This window comes from Argiope bruennichi, chromosome 6 (assembly GCF_947563725.1).
Source record: "Argiope bruennichi chromosome 6, qqArgBrue1.1, whole genome shotgun sequence".
Lineage (NCBI taxonomy): Eukaryota > Metazoa > Arthropoda > Arachnida > Araneae > Araneidae > Argiope > Argiope bruennichi.
Genome location: NC_079156.1, coordinates 81,591,241 through 81,610,432, shown reverse-complemented (window position 1 = coordinate 81,610,432; position 19,192 = coordinate 81,591,241). Strand labels below are relative to the sequence as shown.

At 29.7% G+C, this 19,192-nt stretch overlaps 1 protein-coding gene across 1 annotated transcript in view; it reads left to right on the top strand.

The window, feature by feature from the left end:
• Positions 1 to 19,192, top strand: part of LOC129971606 (cadherin-23-like) — a 102,169-nt gene that overhangs the window by 33,010 nt on the left and 49,967 nt on the right. The window contains exons 3-10 of the mRNA XM_056085536.1: positions 4,907 to 4,996; positions 7,100 to 7,299; positions 13,789 to 13,878; positions 14,836 to 14,934; positions 15,022 to 15,156; positions 16,371 to 16,499; positions 17,624 to 17,702; positions 17,841 to 17,983. Of these exons, the coding sequence (XP_055941511.1) occupies positions 4,907 to 4,996; positions 7,100 to 7,299; positions 13,789 to 13,878; positions 14,836 to 14,934; positions 15,022 to 15,156; positions 16,371 to 16,499; positions 17,624 to 17,702; positions 17,841 to 17,983 (965 nt within the window). The remainder of the gene's footprint in view (positions 1 to 4,906; positions 4,997 to 7,099; positions 7,300 to 13,788; positions 13,879 to 14,835; positions 14,935 to 15,021; positions 15,157 to 16,370; positions 16,500 to 17,623; positions 17,703 to 17,840; positions 17,984 to 19,192) is intronic.

Here is a 19,192-nt window from a genome sequence, read left to right as displayed (position 1 = left end):
ACATGACTGGATGATAATTTAAATGTTTATTAACAAAAATAAATCATTATTTAAATTAAAATATATTAACACCTAATTCGTGCTGCCTTCTCAATATGGAGGTTATATGCATTGTGTATACATCGACTACCAAATATTGCAGACCATTGCTACTAGAAGAAAGCTACCTTAAAAGAGACCAAGGTCCAGAAAGAGGGAGAGTTGCCAGATAGAAATAGAGTTTCTTTTCACTATAAATACTCATAGTTAGAGATTGACGGAGTTACCAACAGCATGTTCCAAATCAAACAGCAGAATGGCTTGTGCCTTTCAGATCCGAATCGCCTGTTCTAGAACAACTACACTCTTTATGGCGCTCCGTGTAGTGAACTTACCACAATGTGACCCATTATCGGGAATATTTGAAACCAAGATCCTTCTATGACGACAACTAATAGGAAAACCAAAGATTTAACATTCTGATTTCCCCATTCATTGTTCTCCCCTCTGACCATTTTCTGAAACAGGTACGATATTTCTCAATTAGAATCACACACAAACACAAAAAAGAGAAACTAACCTAATTTAATCAATGCTTCTGGGTTATTTGAAAACTTAGATTTGAAGAATTGCTTGATTTAATCAATGCAGTTGCTTAATCAATCAATTACGCAATCTTAAGAATTGCGTAATTTAATCAATGCTTCTGTGTTATTTGAAAATTTAGATTTGAAGAATTGCTCTCCAAAATTTTTAATTGATTTTTAGACAAGAAAAATTTGCCAGGTGTATTAAAAACTAAATATAAACAATTATTTAAACGTAAGTTTTGTAATGGAAAATATTGTGGATAGAAAGTCTGATGGGAGCATTTTAATCTGACTGGAATTGGCGTTTTTTCTGGAAACGAAAGATCAAAGATCTAAAACGAAATATCATTATATCAAGGTATATAATAAGGTTATACAGGGTGTTTATAAAGTCCCGGACCCATTTTGATGTTTAATAACTCATAAAATAATAAAGATATAAACAAACTTATGGCATTTATTGATGGAATAACTCACATATTTTCCTTTTCAGGTTTGAATATTTTTACTTTTGTAAATATCGTCTGCGCGTGTGGTTAATTTCAGATAATTTCATTTTCCAGTCTAAATATCTGTACTTTTCTAAATATCGTCTGCTTATTAATTGCCTTTTTCTCTCTTTTGTTTTTGGCAACTATTGCAATGTTATGTTTACTTTTTATGTGTTTGTTCTATGTAGTACTTTTGTATGTGATGTTTTATTCGAGCGGATATTAAGGAGAATGCATACACCACAAGAGAAAGCACAGATTTTATGGTGGTTCATGGAAACGAAATCGATAGTGCAAGCACAGAGAAATTTCAGAAGAATTTACCAAAAAGATCCTCCATCCAAAAACAGAATCTTGCGGTGGAAAAAGAATTTTCTAGAAATTGGAAATATCGCAGATAAGAAACGTTCCAGACGTCCTTGCACAAGTGATTTTGATGTTGAGCGTGTCAGAGAGACATTTTTACACAATCCTAGAATATCTGTGAGATCAGCGGTAACAGAATTGGATATGCCAATTTCGACGGTGTACAAGGTTATTAAGAAAAAATTAAGACTGCATGCATACAAAGTTCAAATTGTTCAAGTTTTGGAACCGAACGATAGGCCTAGGAGTATGGCCTTTGCAACAGATATGCTAAGGAGGACAGAAGATGCTGCTGATTTTCTGAAGAGCATAATGTTCTCCGATGAAGCATCCTTTCATGTTTCTGGCATTGTTAATCGCCATAAAGTGCGCAAATGGCTCTGTGGATGCCGACATGCTTGTCGCTACCTGGCGTGAAATTGACTATCGACTTGATATTCTCCGTGCGACGAAGTGGGCACACGTGGAAGCTCATTGACAAGGGTCATGAAACTTTTTGAGTCTATTTAACCATTTATGTTATTAATTTAAATCTATCTTTATTATTTTATGAGTTATTAAACATCAAAATGGGTCCAGGACTTTATAAACACCCTGTATATTAAATCAAATTGGTCGAAATCTCTTAGCCAATGAACCATTCAAATAAATCGTCTGTATCATAGAGAAAGATAACGTTGTCAATATAAATAATATTGGTTTGAGTATTTCAATAATATTTTATTTTTGATATACGGCCTTCTGTACTGTGAATGACGGATATGCCAATATCCGTCTCATCTAATCTCCTATGTTGCATTTTTAGTTCATATAAGGTACCGGTATGGCTTGCGAGGTAATGAGTGGCTAAGTACCAAAGAATGTTTACGACATATTGTAGTATTTAGTTTGCGGAATAATTTATTTAGTTTTCTATTTATTTGAATATAGTTCTGATCAAAATTATGTCTCTTCCGAACTATTACCATGAATTAAATTATTTTCAAAAAATTGTTTTAGATTCTTCATTCCTAGACTAGGAATTCGTATAATATTCCCGTTATTATTTTCAATGCTGAAATTCGAAAATTATTTTATGCTAAACAAATTATAAGATAGCAAAGCCAGAAAGAATATTCTTCACTCGACTTTACCCTATTCCTAGATAATTAGTAGTTTCCTCTCTGCTCATCTATTCTCCCCTGTTTCTTTTGAATATAGATTTGAAAAAGTAAGGAAAGAAGAACATGAAAATCAACCCCCAATATCAAAGCACAATAACACAGTATAGCGCGTTTTGTTCCCTAATTTCAGTATATATAATAGTCCACTGCCATCTGTAACACTGGGCTGAGGTAAATTTATTGTCGCCATTCTGGTCTGCATCAACTTCTGCTTTTTCGGCTAACAACCGAGACAGATGTTGTTTTTTTTAATGTTTAAATTGATTAATTTATCTATATGCGAATGAACCGAAGCATGAATAAACAGCAAAAGTCAATGAGCTGAGTTCTGCAGTTTTTATTATTTTATGTTTATGCTGATTCATTATATTCTCACAAAACGGACTAAACTTAGGGTTACTGCTAATATTTTCTTTCGGTATTTTTTTAAAATTTTGAATTGCATTTTCTTTTTGATAATGGATTACTATTTATTTTAAATTGATTTAATGGTTAGTTTGGGAGTGAAAGCTCGTGAACATTATAGAGGAGATCCTGTTATAAGGAAGAAACATTTTTAAGGCTATTAAATGTTTTTTATCTGAAGTACACTGAAAATAATTATATATATTCTTTAAAGCTTACGCATTCTGCATTCTCTATTAAAACTTCCGTTATTTAAACTGTGACTATCATATCTGAGATATTATTGAGAGGAAAACAGCCCGTCCAACTAGGCATATCATCTAGTAATGAAATAATTAAGCATACATTTCGATTATTTTCCTATTCACCATTTGAAATGGAAGTTTGACATAGATTTAAAATCTTAGCCACATTCTAAATTTCATTTATCCATGTCTTGTGTTTTTGAGTTATAGAGATCATATATGCTTGAAAAATACAGATCGATAAACGATCACACCGTAGACAAATTTAGACCAAAATTTAAGAGACGTTTATAATTCTAATGATAAACTTATATACAAAATTTCATCTGTAGAGATTTTTGCGTTTATAACATTGTTTTCATGCGCATACGAATAGACAGTAACCACAAACTGGCTACTCCGACCCGCTGGAATGCACACGGAAAAACTTGAATGATTGGGCCGCTGCAACAGCAACATTGGCGGGAACTGTGGGTGAGTCTTAAGTCCATAGTACAACCCTTACCTAAGGAAGTAAATTCCATCACCGATGGAAAGAACCAGACCCCCACCTTTTCGTACACTCACAAGGGTGGCGAGAATCAACCACCAAGCCGGAAATTTCTCATCCTCAATTACGAGGTGCTCGCCTCCCGTGGGACATGAATAGATAGCGATCCCATGGAAGAATTCCATCCAAATTTTAATAGAAATATGTAATTTTGCTGTTAAGACTATATACAAAATTTAGTTTACCTAACACAATTTGTTTCTGCCTTAGCTGTTTTAAAGACAGACAGACATAACTTCCAAAATTTGCGTTTTTAGACTCGGGGAAATCTGTGACTTCTAGATTCTTCAGAATCTTTCTATAAGTTTCTTTTGTCGAATTACAATGCTTTGTATACATCAAAGAAGTAAAATCGAAGTTGAAGATGCTTTCAAACAAACATTTCAAAAGAGTTAGAGTAAATAAACTCGGGCGTCTAATTTTCTAGATATGCGCATTTCCGATAAAATATGCAACTTATTGAATTTCTTCATTTCCAAATACATTTTATCCTATTTTTTCCCCTTTTGGTTTGCAGTGCTATTAGAATTATATAGCTTCTATAAGAACTGCCATCACTTTATTTTCAGCCTTGTGCTAAATATGCAACCCACTTTCACCACAACAATCGTGAGGCAGTATAAATACATCGTTCAGATGTGCAAAAATTCGCTCTCACGAAAATGTCGTAGCTTTATGTGGAATTCCCGACAGTTGTATAGATCCGTAAATTTTATACCCCTATTGTGTTTTGACATAAGAGGAGTACAACAGCGAAAGTGTTATTTGTTTATCTCTTGAATAAACTATATATTTTATCACACTCAGTTTGAGGAAGTGCACTGACCGCTTAAGTGCAATTTTAGAATATAAAAAAAAATCGACAATTTTATCTGATTTTTTTTGTAAAAATGGGTGAAAATTTGACCATTTCAAACATTTCAGAGTAGACGATGATTTTAAGTTCACAGAGTTCAAAAGCCTATTTGCTAGGATCATTTTTTTTTCACTTTAATCTATTTCCTCATGTAAATATTTTTGATTTGTTGCATTCACATAAAATTTAATCAAGGAGTTCTGTTTGTATTTTTAAAGATGGAAAGCTATTTATTTAAATGAATCAATATTTCTTTTTCAGCAAAATGTTCCGGACAGATCAATCGTCCGCCAGAATTTGTCAAAGGTGGGGATATGGACAAATTCTCATTAAACGAAGATACGCCAGTTGGTGAGTATTCATAAATTACTTGGTAATAAAAATTTAGCACTTACTGAAAAAATGATTTAGCACTTACTGATATGGGAAAAAATTAATGTTTTGAAACGTTAACTAAAATGATGCTGAGAGAAAAGCAGATGGTTATCAGTATGATGATTGGGGTATTGTTTAATTTAGTATTTAGAAATTTATTTAAAAATAAACAAGCGAATAATAGAATTCTTAAATGCAATAAAGCCTAGTAAAAGGCGGAGATTACGTCATTAATGTGTTACGTTTACAGGAAAATCGCCTTTAGCAGAGTTAGCTTTTTATGAAAAAAATTTTCTTAGTAAGGTTTCAAAATATGGACGTTTGTATAATATAACAAACTAAAACTGCCATTATTTTTAATTTTATAGTCAGAATTATTTGAATTTAATTGCATATTTATCAATATATCTTAAGTTTTAATCAATACTTTCTTTTTAAAATTAATGAATTTCGAAGAAATAATTACTGATTAATGTTTTGTAGAAATGAGGATAGTGTTTTCAATTGTTTCTCATTAAGTATCATCTTTTATATGAATTCGAGACACTAAATCAAACCGCTTCTGTGTCAATTTTTTCAATTTGTTTGATTTCTTGTTAGTTAAAGGCCCTTTGTCTTTTTTCCTCCTATCATTATCAGTTGATGTTATAAAATTAACCAATTCTTCATTTATTATTTTCTGGAAGTCTTTTTAATATTTACGACTTCTTTTTTTAACATACCTGAAAATCTTTCACCGCCAATTGCTTATATAATTTGCACATTTTTTTTTCATTTTCGTTTTCATTCGATTGAAATCCTTTAAATTCATTGAAAAACTCTGCAATGTATAGAGTGTATAAAAGAAATTCTAGCACTTGCCAAATTAAATGAGAATTAATTAAAATAACTGCTTAGATCGGCAAGGTTTTACTGTTCTTTTAAATGGTGGCGAAAATAAATAAAAAATGAATTATGAAAAATTTCTATCAAGAACACTGGAAGCTGTCTTAAGCTTATAAAGATTAAAATATGCGAACAGTTTATATACAAAAGCTTATATATATATATATATATATATATTTAGAAATTTAAGAAGCAACAAAAGTGAGTTATAAATTGTCTTTTTAACTTATTTATGACATAATACACTTTTTTAATTCTCATTTCTTTTAATTATTGATTTTTAAAGATATTATAATAAAAATTAAATTAAAAGATAAATATATTAAAATACTAGTTTTTTTGCTAAAAAGCTAAAAATAAGAGAATAAACCATTGTTATATTTAACATTTTGCGTAAATCTTTTCTTTTAAAGACAAGCAGAACTGGCATTTTCTGAGGAAAAATTTAGATGTCCATTCATTTTTATAAATGAATTATGGCTCGGTTGTTTGTTAAAAATTTTCCAAAAAAAGTAGAAAAATTCACATATTTTGCAAACTATCAATTAAGTAGATGTTATTCTGTGTAGAAGAAGTAAACTCATACGCGTTGATTTTTATCTTTTTCCTTTTAAGGGAAAGAATTTATACAGAAAAGAAATTCAAAAGAAAAATGGACAAAAATGTAACAAGCTTAAAATTGAATATAAATATGATACATAAAATTTACCAAAAGTTGAGTCACAGTCAACGTCAGTACAATGCAAGAAAACATTATCTATAAATTATATTTTGAATAAAGGTCCTAGTTTTAATGGCTTTGGAATAATTACTTACTTGTGATATTTTGGTTATAACATCTAAATCATTTAGAATGATTTTGATAATCGGATTGCCCTATTATTTTGCCAGCCACCGTACTGCTGCTTATATTTGAAGATCGTACATTGGGCCATTAATATAGGAATTGATAGTTAAATTAACTAATTTTAAAAGGTTTGTAATAGTTAATAATAATATAATTATAAAAAGATCAAATCATTGGTGCAGTTAGATCAGGACTTGTGCAAGTCCATCAAAAATTAATCAATCCTCTAAGGTTCAAACTTTTTACATGTAACACCAACCACCTGTAGAGCATTCTCTTTAATTTATATATGCAAGCATAATATTCTATAATGTACTTTAAATGTATCTCATCTTTTCTTTGTCCAGGGTCTTCTGTATATACTCTGCGGGCCAGGGATCCAGAAAACACTCGCGTCCACTATTACATCAGCGGTGATTCCTTATCAGTGGAGCGAGACACGGGGGTGGTCAAGCTGATCCGCCCCCTCGACAGAGAAGTCGAGAGTTCAGTCGAGGTCATCATCAGCATTACAGACGAGAGCGTTGCTGGCCTCCAACCCAACACGGTAGGTCACCATTCACCGGTTAGGCCATTCAAATGGAAATTTAGGAGTTCTTCATTTCGGCAGCACCTAAAGTTAAAGAAAAAAATAGAATCTAAATGAATTGCTTTACTAAGCCGCTAAAAGTCAATGACTATTGTGAAAAAAATTACATGTGGAGTTTTTTGCTTCCAGTTTCAAGTCAAGTAAATAATTAGAAATTAAGATACATCATTGAATAAATATTTTCTAAGATGAGTAATTATATTAAAATCTATTTTTTGCGAAATTATTGACTGTTATTTTTATTCAGTATTCTTAAATTCTGGATAACTATCTTTATAAAATTGCTTGAATTTTATTTGCGAGTTAATTCTTTGGGAAGTTGCATTTATTAATATATATTTTCATAATTTATATTTTAAAAGTATTTTATATTTTTAAGTGTAATTTTATCAAATTCGAAATTCCAGAAAAACTTCTTACAAAAGCTTCATAGTATGAAATTTAATGCACATTTGTTTTGCTCAAATTTGGAATAATAATTCTGCAGTTCCTAAAATAAAGAATAAGCAATCTATCCATTCCTTAAAATGTAAAGTTTCTATTTTGCTTCACAAGGTGAAAAAAAAAAATTGAAAATTTTACAGTACTTAATAGTCGAGCACCGGCATTTAAAGATTAGATAGAAATATAGCTTATTTCTTAATTCAAGAAATAAGAAATAAATTTAATTTTCATTGCAAAATTTTGAACAAGTCATTTATTAAATTTCTAAATTAAAAGGCTTTTGCTTAGTATTTCTTTTTAGGCAAATCGAAATTTTTTTTTTCCAATTTTCAAAATATTTTTGTATTTCCACTGATATATTTTTGTCTTATAAATGTTTTTTTTTCAATCTTTTTAAAACAAAAATTCAAAAATATATTTATCTAAATGTATTTTGTAACATTTTTCAAAATTTCAATCCAAATGAAGTCACATACTTTAGCTTGTACAAAATTACAAAACTTACTTCGCAAAACGCATCATCGGTAATCCATTCCTCAAAAATTTCAGTTGAATAATAAAATAAAATAAAGAAAGAAGAAACCGAAGCGTATATAGTTGCTCTTGCTCAAAAGTATTAAAAGCATCATATCATATTTAGATTTTAATATTACAGCACTAAGTGATAGAAATTATGTTGACACATTTTTGACTGATTCTTATGATAATTAATTTTGTTTCATTGAGAATATAATTACATACTGTAAGCTGTTACCAGAATATCTTTTTGAGTAAAATTTTGAGCTAAAGAATTAAAATAAGTAGGCTGAATTTTCTGATTTGAAGATTTGAAGTTTATATATAAAGCAATGAGAATTGACTACTTCGTCATTTTCTGTAAGCTGAGCTGAACATCTTATTGAAATAAAGAACTTATTTTCTTTTAAAATAAAAGTTGATCAAAAAATTTTTATTCGCTTCACGTCAGGCTGTAGTATTTAACAAACGATCAATGAATGTTCATAAATATAGTGTACAATTGAGTTTAATGAAAAACTGAAGATCTGTATAGTCTGTGTCTTATTTTTCATGATTCTGTGGCTATTAAAAATTATGAGATAAATCCTAAAAAAACCTTCATTAGTTTCTAAAATAAGTCAACTTGACAACCAAGTAATTTTGTCATCCAGCAGGATGTTTACAGTTTTACATGTTTAATCCATGTTATAAGAACCATGATAGTTTTTCCCGTGTAAAACAATTCAAAGAGGGGACAATACCATTAAATCGGTATTAAATTTGTTGTTGTCGTGTCTATGCATACAGTGCTAGTGCAAAAGATTAGAGTCCTCTAAAAGCCTTGGTGACAAGATCTGTAAGTTCTGGAGCCCGATGGCTGTGGAGGATTTCGATTGGGGGTGCTCCAAGTTGAAAGAGGGAACCGATAATGGCCTGGCAGTCAAAAACATGATCTGGTGTGAGTTGCGAATGGGGACAGTACTTGCAGATGGCATAGGATTTTATATTGGTTCGCGAGATATTCATGCCTTTGAAATGTCTCTACAATAGCCTAGCTATTGTAGAGGAAAGGTTTCTAGGGCAGTTTAGATCGGGGATTGTTGCCTTGCTAAGATGCTGGTTGTAGATCCTTTGCCTGGCGGCAGCATTCGCATCTGCAAAGGTGACTACTCGAGGTTGGTCTTCGTCGCGTGCTTCCTTTGCAAGGGCATCTGCATATTCGTTCCCCTCAATTCCAACATGAGCTGGGATCCACTGGAGAGTGCAAGGTATATTTAGTAAATGGAGAAGGGTATTAATTTCTTGCATTATTGTTGTTTTACCGTCATGTATGGCTTCGAATGCTGATTTTGAGTCTGAGAAAGGTATGAAATCTAACATAATTTAATGAAATATCTTTTAAAATTATTGCAGCTGAAAAAAATTGACAAAAACTTTTTGTATAAAATAATTTATATAATATTTCATCTTTCAAATGCACTTAAATCAGGATTGGATCAAGTCTTGCAGGGATCCTCAAACAATGCAAGTTCCGCTCCTTCCTTTTGCTTCTCAAACTATCGGGAATAAATATGTTTATTGCTTTTACTTTCATATAAAAGGTCCGAAGATAACAAAGATTATGACAAACCCAAATAATAAAACCAGCAGGAATTATCTCTCCAAATATCGCATACTCTGTAATAAATTTGTCATGCCAGAGAAGGCTTTACATGGCATTGGCGTACAATAGTTACGAAATATTATCTTTTGGCATGAATTTAGCATTTTTATTGAATCTATCGTGTCAATCTTCGCGAGTTATTTGGCGATTAATCCCTGGCATGCTTTTAATAGTATATGAAAATCGAATATGTGTTCTAGACACATTTTTCTTAACCGATTACAATGAAGATTTGATGCAAAACTGCACTTGTAGTCACAGAAAATCCCATGCCAAATTTCATATATTTAAGTCATTGCGTTTATTTGTATCTTAAAGTGCAAACTGGCATACAATTAACCCGTTGTTGGATTTGGCTTAAAATTTGGCAGGCATCTACACTATAGATGTTAAATTTGTGTACCGAGTCTTATCGATCTCTCTTCATTTTGAAGTTATCGTATAAACTTATATTCGAGCCGGCGTCCTGGCATAGGGGTAGCGCGTCTTCCCCGTGATCTGGGCGTCCCGGGTTCGAGTCCCGGTTTGGGCATGGTTGTTCTTCTGTTGTTCTATCTGTGAGATGTGTGAATGTGCCCTCCTGTAAAAAGGGGTTGTGCAAGCGAATGAGTGATGCGTGAGTGGCAAAGTCGTACTCTTGACCCTAGTTGGCGCTGCTATAAAAAATAAGAGACGTTCCCCCTCAGGCTTAAATCGCTGTCTTCGTAACAGTGGGCTTGTCAGTGGCAAGTGCCATAAGAAACAAACAAACAACAAACTTATATTCGAACAGTCGGACAGACGAACTTCCTCTGAACAAATTTTACTCAAATTTGATGCAAACTTACAAATTTGGTATAAAGGACGTATAAAATATTTCAACCATCTAGTTAAAAGCGTTTTTAAGTTATCTTTGGCAAAGACAGATAGACAGAAAGTCGGACATTTTCCAAAGCTGTATTTTTCCAACTGAAGAAAGTGTAAAACATAAGGATTCGTTAATATCTCAAGTTCGTATTTTTTGAAGGTTCCTATACTTTTTCTATACTTCGTATTCGGGAAAGTAAAAATTTACCCGAATTCGCCAGTTCCATAAAAAAAATCGATTTGAAAAGAATTTTAAATAAAAAGATTGAAAATAATATCAAAATCATTTTAATACAACTTAAATACTTTAGAAAAAGGGCAAAATCATTTCCTCTGATCTAATAATATATGTATAATCTTACAATATTTAAAACAAATTGAACCATACTCGTCTTGCAAGCGAATTCGAAAACCTAAGAATATTCTTAAGACTCATGTTCTAAAATTTTATTTTTTTTATATAAATTCCAGTACATATTTCTTGTGTTTAAATTCAAGTACAAAATTATACTGAAACACACACATAAAATTGTACATAGCTCATGCATACCCGTTAAAAATTCCTTGAGGCTTTGGCGCCTCAAAAGTTACGTGGTCCTTTGTAAGTTCTTTTTTTTTTCTGATAATCTGAGTCTGATCAAAATATAATCTCAGGATCTAATAATTTTAAATTTTGTTTCAAACCATGATTTCCCAGGATTTTCAATTTTCGACATTTATTTTCCTTTCTTTCCTTTAACCTTCGAACAATTAAAAAAATATTTAAAAAATATATATATCAGTTTAATTGCCCACAAACGTCCCACCAATTTATTCGTACGCCCACACTGTGCTCCAGAAAATAAATTCCCTTTCCGTATAACCTCAAAGTGTCAAATCGAGGGCGTAGTTGCCTTCCGTTTCGAAATGGTTCTACCCGTCTCAAAGGTTATTGCATTTTCTAGTCTGCCGTCGGTTCATTAACCAACCAAGCCGTTATTTTGATAGCGATGATAAGAAAACTATGTAATTTCTTTTTAAATATCTGTTTTTCATTTTGAGTGGGATAACTAGCTTTTGTGTAGGCTATCAAATGTTTTTTATCTATGACAAAATTAATAATAATAATACTAAAAATATATCTTTAACAGACGTCTAATAGATATTTTTTTAAACAGTTAAAGATAACTATATATTTCTAATTGCAAAAATGTTTTAATTGATGTAAGGATTTATATTTTATATTATTTGATTAAAAATTAAATGAATGATTAAATATGGAACTTCCTCCACTGTATCCGTAAAATCAACGGGTTCGTCTGTAGTGGGTGTATGACGTAATAAAATAACAAATAACGCCGTTTATTAACACGAAGACACAGACGATAAATACACATCTGAGACTTACACAAGCAATATACAGCTGGACTTACAACAAATAGCAGCCCAAAAGTAGTAATCAGTAGTAAGCAACCACAACAGAACACAAAGCGGTCAGACAAAACTCAGCAGGAGGAGGGAATCTATATAGCTATTCTGTACGATCTCTTCAAACGTCAGCTATTTTCCTCTGTCATATCGCTTTAGCTGTATACAATTGCCGACTTGCTACTATTCGGCCACACACGATTCAATGTTGCTTCAGTACTTGTATCCAAAACTCGGGGCACGTAAACAATTCTCAGTCCGCCAATTGCTTGAGCTCCACTCAGTGCTTGCGCTTTGCTGAACTTATCCAACTAATTCATTGTTGACTCGCTATACGACTCTCACTAGACGACTCTATGCAACTGACTTCGGCTTGCACATCCAGTCTTTTATAGCCTCCGGAGTAGGGTAAAGAAGGTTTCGAATAACTTGGCTCATATTGATCTTATCACCAAAATTCTTGAAGATTCTAGTATCATCCATTTTATCGCCAAGCCTGGTGGTCATTGATCCAGCATCCGATCAGCATCGAATAGAGGTGATCGTAAAATTGTCTTTCCCAAGATGGAACTAACTGTGCTGGAATAGCAGCATTCCAGATTCGTAACAATATAGTGCAGAAAAAGTAACGAAATTTCGCTTTTTATACAATATTTCAACACTTCTAGATATTTAAAGAACTATTCTCGATCCACTGAGATTTTAAGCAAAAAAAGTTCCATTTTTCTGAGATTTAACCAAATCGAGTTATGAAGCTGTAAATTTCGTAAATTTAAGACCATTCAATGTCTATATTGTAAAAATATCATATGTTAAGTGACCTCGTTCGAGATAATTTACTGAAATTCTTAAAAGTTTTCAAAAATAATGACTTTTAAATTTTCACGTCTCAGTAAATTTTAATGGCAGGATAGCAATGAATTTCTTTTGTTTAATATTTTAAAATGTCTAGTATATTTTATTAAATATGACTACTAGAGCTTAGAATTGTTTAAAAATTATATTCCTTAAATTTTAACTCTCAATTGTTGCTCAAGCAACATTAAATATATCATCTGCCTATTTCTAATTATTTATAAATTAGCTATTAAACCCCATATAAAGAATACTCTGTGTAGTTTGAGTAAGTTATGATAAAAAAATAGCCTTAAATTATCAAACTGAATTCAATTATTTGTGCATTCTAATGTTGAAATAGAAATAAGTATATGCAAGCGGATATTGTTTTAAATAATGATAGGTTTATACTCTAAATGTAATATGGAATCAATGAAAATCAAGCAAGAGGAGAGAAAAATCAAGCAGACTTTCCTAGACCTGTGAAGCTATTAGACCTTTAGAGTGTTACTTGTCTGAAATGATAGAACTTTATAAAATACAGATTCTAACAGATTAAGTATACATTTAAATTTTTGACTTCATTTATAATAATAACGTCCAGTACAATCGATGCAAATGAAAATTTCTGATTTAAAAGTACCTAAAATGCCTGCTGAAAGTAAATTTTTTCTCACATATTTTTCTTGCGTTTTCCTGTATTCGAGAACATTTATTATGAAAAATCATAATTCATTTCCTTTTTGTTTCAGATATCAATACGAAGAGAAATTCTCATCTTAGATCAAAATGATAATCCTCCAAAATTCCAAAATGCACCCTATATCATCTCAGTAGATGAAGTAAGACTTATTTTTCTTATTGGTCAATTCATTTTACTAGCACAACAATATCCAAAATATACACACAACCGTATCAAGTATTCCAACTTTAAGATGAGAAACATGTCAAATATAATAATGCAAACAAACAAGAAATCTGACACATTAAGTTCATCATAAAATCTAGCTGATGTAGAGCCAAATGAAGTTATAATTTTTTTGAGCTGAGAAAATAAAAGAATATATGGATAAATTGGATTATTTTGAAGATTATGGAATAATAATAATGATTTTATTTTTCCAATAATTATGATTAAGAAAGTCAAAAAATTCGTGTAATAAAGAAAAAAAAAAAAATTCAAATTTTAAACACCAGTAAAGAATTGTTTTGAATTTTTAATTTTTCATAAATAATACTTAACTAAGAAATAATAAATTTATAATTTTAATAAATTAAGTATGATAGTTAATTTTTAAAATAATTTTAATATTAATGATATACAATATAACCACCATAAAATATAACTTGTGTATATTGTATAGTTATTATACTACGTATCGTATATATATTGTACTTTGAATACAACAATTGTACAATAAAATTTTAAAATAAACTATAACATCTAAGGAGTTCAAAGTTAATAAAAAATGAGATTTTTTTTCTACTTTCACCATCATACAACAGCAAGATCCTAAAGTAATTTAAGGATCTAAAAATGTTTTTATAATGATTGCTGTGGCCACAGTATAAGAAAAATTTAAAATAAAAACAACAAATTATTCTGAATTATTCCAAAAAATGCCAACATTTTGATGTGAATTTCACCTTATGTTAAAAGTAAATTCAAGGGACTAGAGATAAAAATTGGAACTACCACCAAATTCACACTAAAAGCATTAGAATGAACAAAATTCTATTATATAATCTTTTTACTATTCACATATAACTTATTTGATATTCTTTTCGAATTTTTCTAGACTACAACTCCTGGAACCACCATTTACAAAGATATCATAGTAACAGATGCAGATATAGGAGCCAATGCTGAAATGAAACTCTCTTGTTTAAGTGAACTAGTAAGTAATTATTCATTGAAATATAACTAAAAATAAATTTTTCTTTTTATACCTAGTTGGGTTTAAACATTTTTTTTTCTTTTTTAGACTCCTTTAGCGTGCCAAAAATTTGAAATTCGAAGCGTTGCCATTAGTGCTGGAAGAATTCGAGGAGAAATTGTTCTAACAGAAGCAGTTGATTATGAAGAACAGACATCGTACACGATGTCAATACAAGCTGAAGTAAGGAAACTCTATAATCGTTTGCTAATTATACGTTGAGAAATGTCATTGATTAAAATTAGCTGTAAGATTGTGAATATATTTTTGTTGATTTAACTGCCGCTGTTGAACTTTTTGTAATTTTATTTCAGTAAAATTCGTTATTTCGCATGTGACTTTTTTTTGTTTCCGGACAGGAAGGAATCCTTGCGTAATATCAAAAAAAAATTTAATGCTCTAAATACATTTAGTAGTAATAATTAATATTTTATACTATTTCTAAATTAGTTATATTATTAGTAATTAATATTCGTAATACTAATTATATAGTATTAATAATAACACATATTTTATTAAATTATTATAGTTTATAGTTATAATAATTTAATGACGATTCATGTAGAATTTTTAAGGTACATGCGCCTTTTTTTTTAATACGGATCAATATTTTTAAATGCTACATTTGGTTTTTAAATTTTTTTTTTAAAAAGTAGGTTTATTTAGTTTTAAGTACAAAATTCTATATTAAGAGGCAGAGAATTTTTTGCCTCTTGTACTTCGTTCATATTTTATTCCAATTCCAATAAACTTATGAATTTTTATTAAATCCTTTAATTCTAAGTATAATCAGAAATTTTTTTAAAAAATATATAATATTAAATCAAAAGTGTAAAATGTAAGTGAAATTTATATTGCAGTTACAAATATTTTTTTCTTTTACTAATTTGATATATTCAATTAAAATACATTAATAATAATTTGATACTCAGAAAATTTTCATTTATGTTAATGAATTTATATTTCTGCTAAAAATTTTATATATTTTTTATTTTAAAGAATTTTTATTTAAAAGAAATGTGTGTAAAATGATTCAGAAACTGCCAAAAAAGAAAAATCAATGACATAAATCTTTTCTTCAAAATCTGTTGAAAGGATTTCTTCGATTTTGGGGAATGTCTTGTTTTAATTGCACTAAGAGTTAAAAGTGTCATTGTGATCTTTATGAATTATTCCTAATGCATGCATAGAATTGCTAAAATATTATAAAAATAAGTTATTTATAATTTTTTTTTTTTAAATTTAGAAGTTTAAAAAATACTATAACACAATGTACTTATTGCAGCTAAGTGACTAACAGAAAGATATAGTAAAGGAAAATGGTTACGTATGGTATAGTTTGATACCGGATAGAACTTTATATAATTTTCTAAATTTTTATATATTTTCTTTTGCAGGATTTATCAGAATTCAGAAAAATGAAATCAACTACTAGTATTTTAATAAATATCAATGACATCCAAGATCAGCCACCGCTGTTTCAAAACGCCCCATTTACGGCAACAGTTCTGGAGAATAGTGTTAAGGTGAGAATTTTGTATTAATCTGTCATAAATTAATTTTTTTCTAGCAAATCGTAGGTTGTATTTTAATTTCTGTTTACTTGGTATGTATGCAGATAAGTCTAAATGATTTTACACCGAAGAGAATTGCATTACATATTAAATCCTATGATAAAACAACTTCATAAATTTCTATGAAATCTCAATTTATTGTACAATCACTAGTATTATGTCTCCAAATTTGTTAAAATTGAAAAGCGATTAATGCGTTGTTAGTATCAAAGATTATACTTAAATTACCTTTCGTTAATTTTCACATTAATTATTTTTAATAAATCAACTTTATTTATAGTGTGTTATTAAATCCTTTTTTGGCTTAATAATGGAATTAAAGAAAGGTAATTTAAAAATTATCTTTGATACTAACAATGCAGGAATCGCTTTTCAATTTTGACAAATTTGGAGACATAATACAAGTGATTGTACAATAAATTATTATTACTGATTTGAACTCTTAAAATGTTTGTTATATTAGAGCACTTATGGGTTTTGGAATAAAACTGAATTTCAGAATAAGTATACATATTATGAAAAAAAATTCCTAAAAATTGAAAAAAAAATTGCCAATCAAGAAAAAAAAATGATTTCTCAATTACAGCATCTTTGATGACTATCAAGATGTGAAATTGAAATTTAATTCGAGTTCTGGTATAGACTACTTGAATTGAGTATATGCAAAGTCATTAAAAATGTCAATCAAAAGTTTTATACAGATTCTTATATCGATAACTAAGAGTTATTTCCGTGAGTTACTGAGTAAATGTAAAGTCATTCAACATGTAAAATGGAAGTTTTATCCAGATTCTTGAGTTGATAACTAAACGTTATTTTTGTGAATTTAGTGAGTAAATACAAAATCATTCAAAATGCCAAATTAATGTCTTATCTAGACTCTAATGCTGATTATAAGCGTTATTTTAAGTTAATTCAGAAAATTCATTCATTTTCATATAATATTCAGATTAATTTTTGTCTTTTATCATAATAATATTGATATTGATGTTTTATATTATTGTTATTTAGCACGTAATCTTTTATTTTCAACTTACTATGAATAAAACATTCTAAGAATTTAATTTTGAATTTAGGGAACTTCAGTATTGAATCTGGTTGTCCGAGATGGAGATTCTGGAGATCCTAGAGAATTGCTGTTACTTATAGAGAATGGTAAATATTCGTCAATTTTTGTTTAAAAAATTTAAATCTATTTATAGAATCATTATACTTCAATAATTTACGAAAATCCATTTTTAGAATTTTAGGAGTATTTTGAAGCCTTTACGACAATTTTCAATTTTTTTCCAGATGACAATGGGTATTTCCGATTAGGAGAAATATCGCAGGATGATCGGAAAGTCTTTACAACGACTTTACAAACAAATAATCCCATCGATAGAGAAAATGAGGAAATTTTGGACAATGGTGGGCTGTACATGTTTCGTGTAAAGGTAGGGTACTAAATTTTGAATATTAGTCAAAAATGGAAATAACCAATATTAAATATTTAGTGATTGATTGCTTTTTATTACACAAGATTAGTTTTGGCCAAGCTGTACCAAAATGCTTCGCATTTCATGTTTCTACTATGTAAAGATACAATAATTTTTTTCAAATATATATGCTATATTTAATTCAAAATAAATAGCGTCAGTTCTTGTAATCACATAATAAAAAAAAACTAAATAAATAAATTCTTATACAAGTTATTGACTACATTTCATTTTTTATCTAATATCTTACGAAATATATAAAGAAAAAATTCGTCAATAGATTTTGACAAATATTGTTATCACAAGATTTGTCAAAAGTTCTTGAACTTCTTCTATCAGGGCTTCTATAAGCATGTTTTTGAAATTATGTCTGTTTGTTTGTAAATACAAAAACTCAAAATCCTTTGAATTAAACGGATAAAATTTGGTCTATAATCTTAAAACCAAATTTTTAGATTTTAATCGAATTTTGAACTTTATTCAGAGTTGGTCTATCTGTCCGAAATAAACATTCGAATAAAAGTGGACATGATAATTATATAACATAAAAAACTAAGTAGATAAAATTTGGTACAGGCATCAACCGCATATCTACAACATTTAATATACAATTCCTTTTTAAATTTTTAACCAAATATACCGAGCGATTGACCTGTCTGTCCTGACTGACCTAACTGACCTGAAGTCTGTCAGTCTTCGGTATGAATATAAACGCGATAACTCAAAAACTCAAAGTCTTAAACCATTAAAATTTTTTCTTATGACTATAAGTGTAGTTTTGTGTCGAATTTTGGTTGAGAAAAAAGCATCAAAATGTATATTTTATTTTCTAGTATCATTCATTTATTTAATACCCAAGAGAACCAGCTCATGAATTTTTTTTTTTTGTCCTTTTGTATTTATTGCATACAACAAATCGATCGTCAAGAAATCGCCAATAATTCCACGCTAATAGGCCGTATCATAATATTGAATGCCAACAGTATACAATTTATACAAACTATCGGTCTTTGATATATTAAGAAACACAAAAATCTCATCTGTGGGGGTTTTTGAAGATAAAAAACATGAGCATTTATGTCATTTCTGACCTTACTGAAGGTTTGCAATTTTGTGCGAAAAGAAGGGAAGCCAATATCTTTATTACATATTTTGCGAGAAAATTTC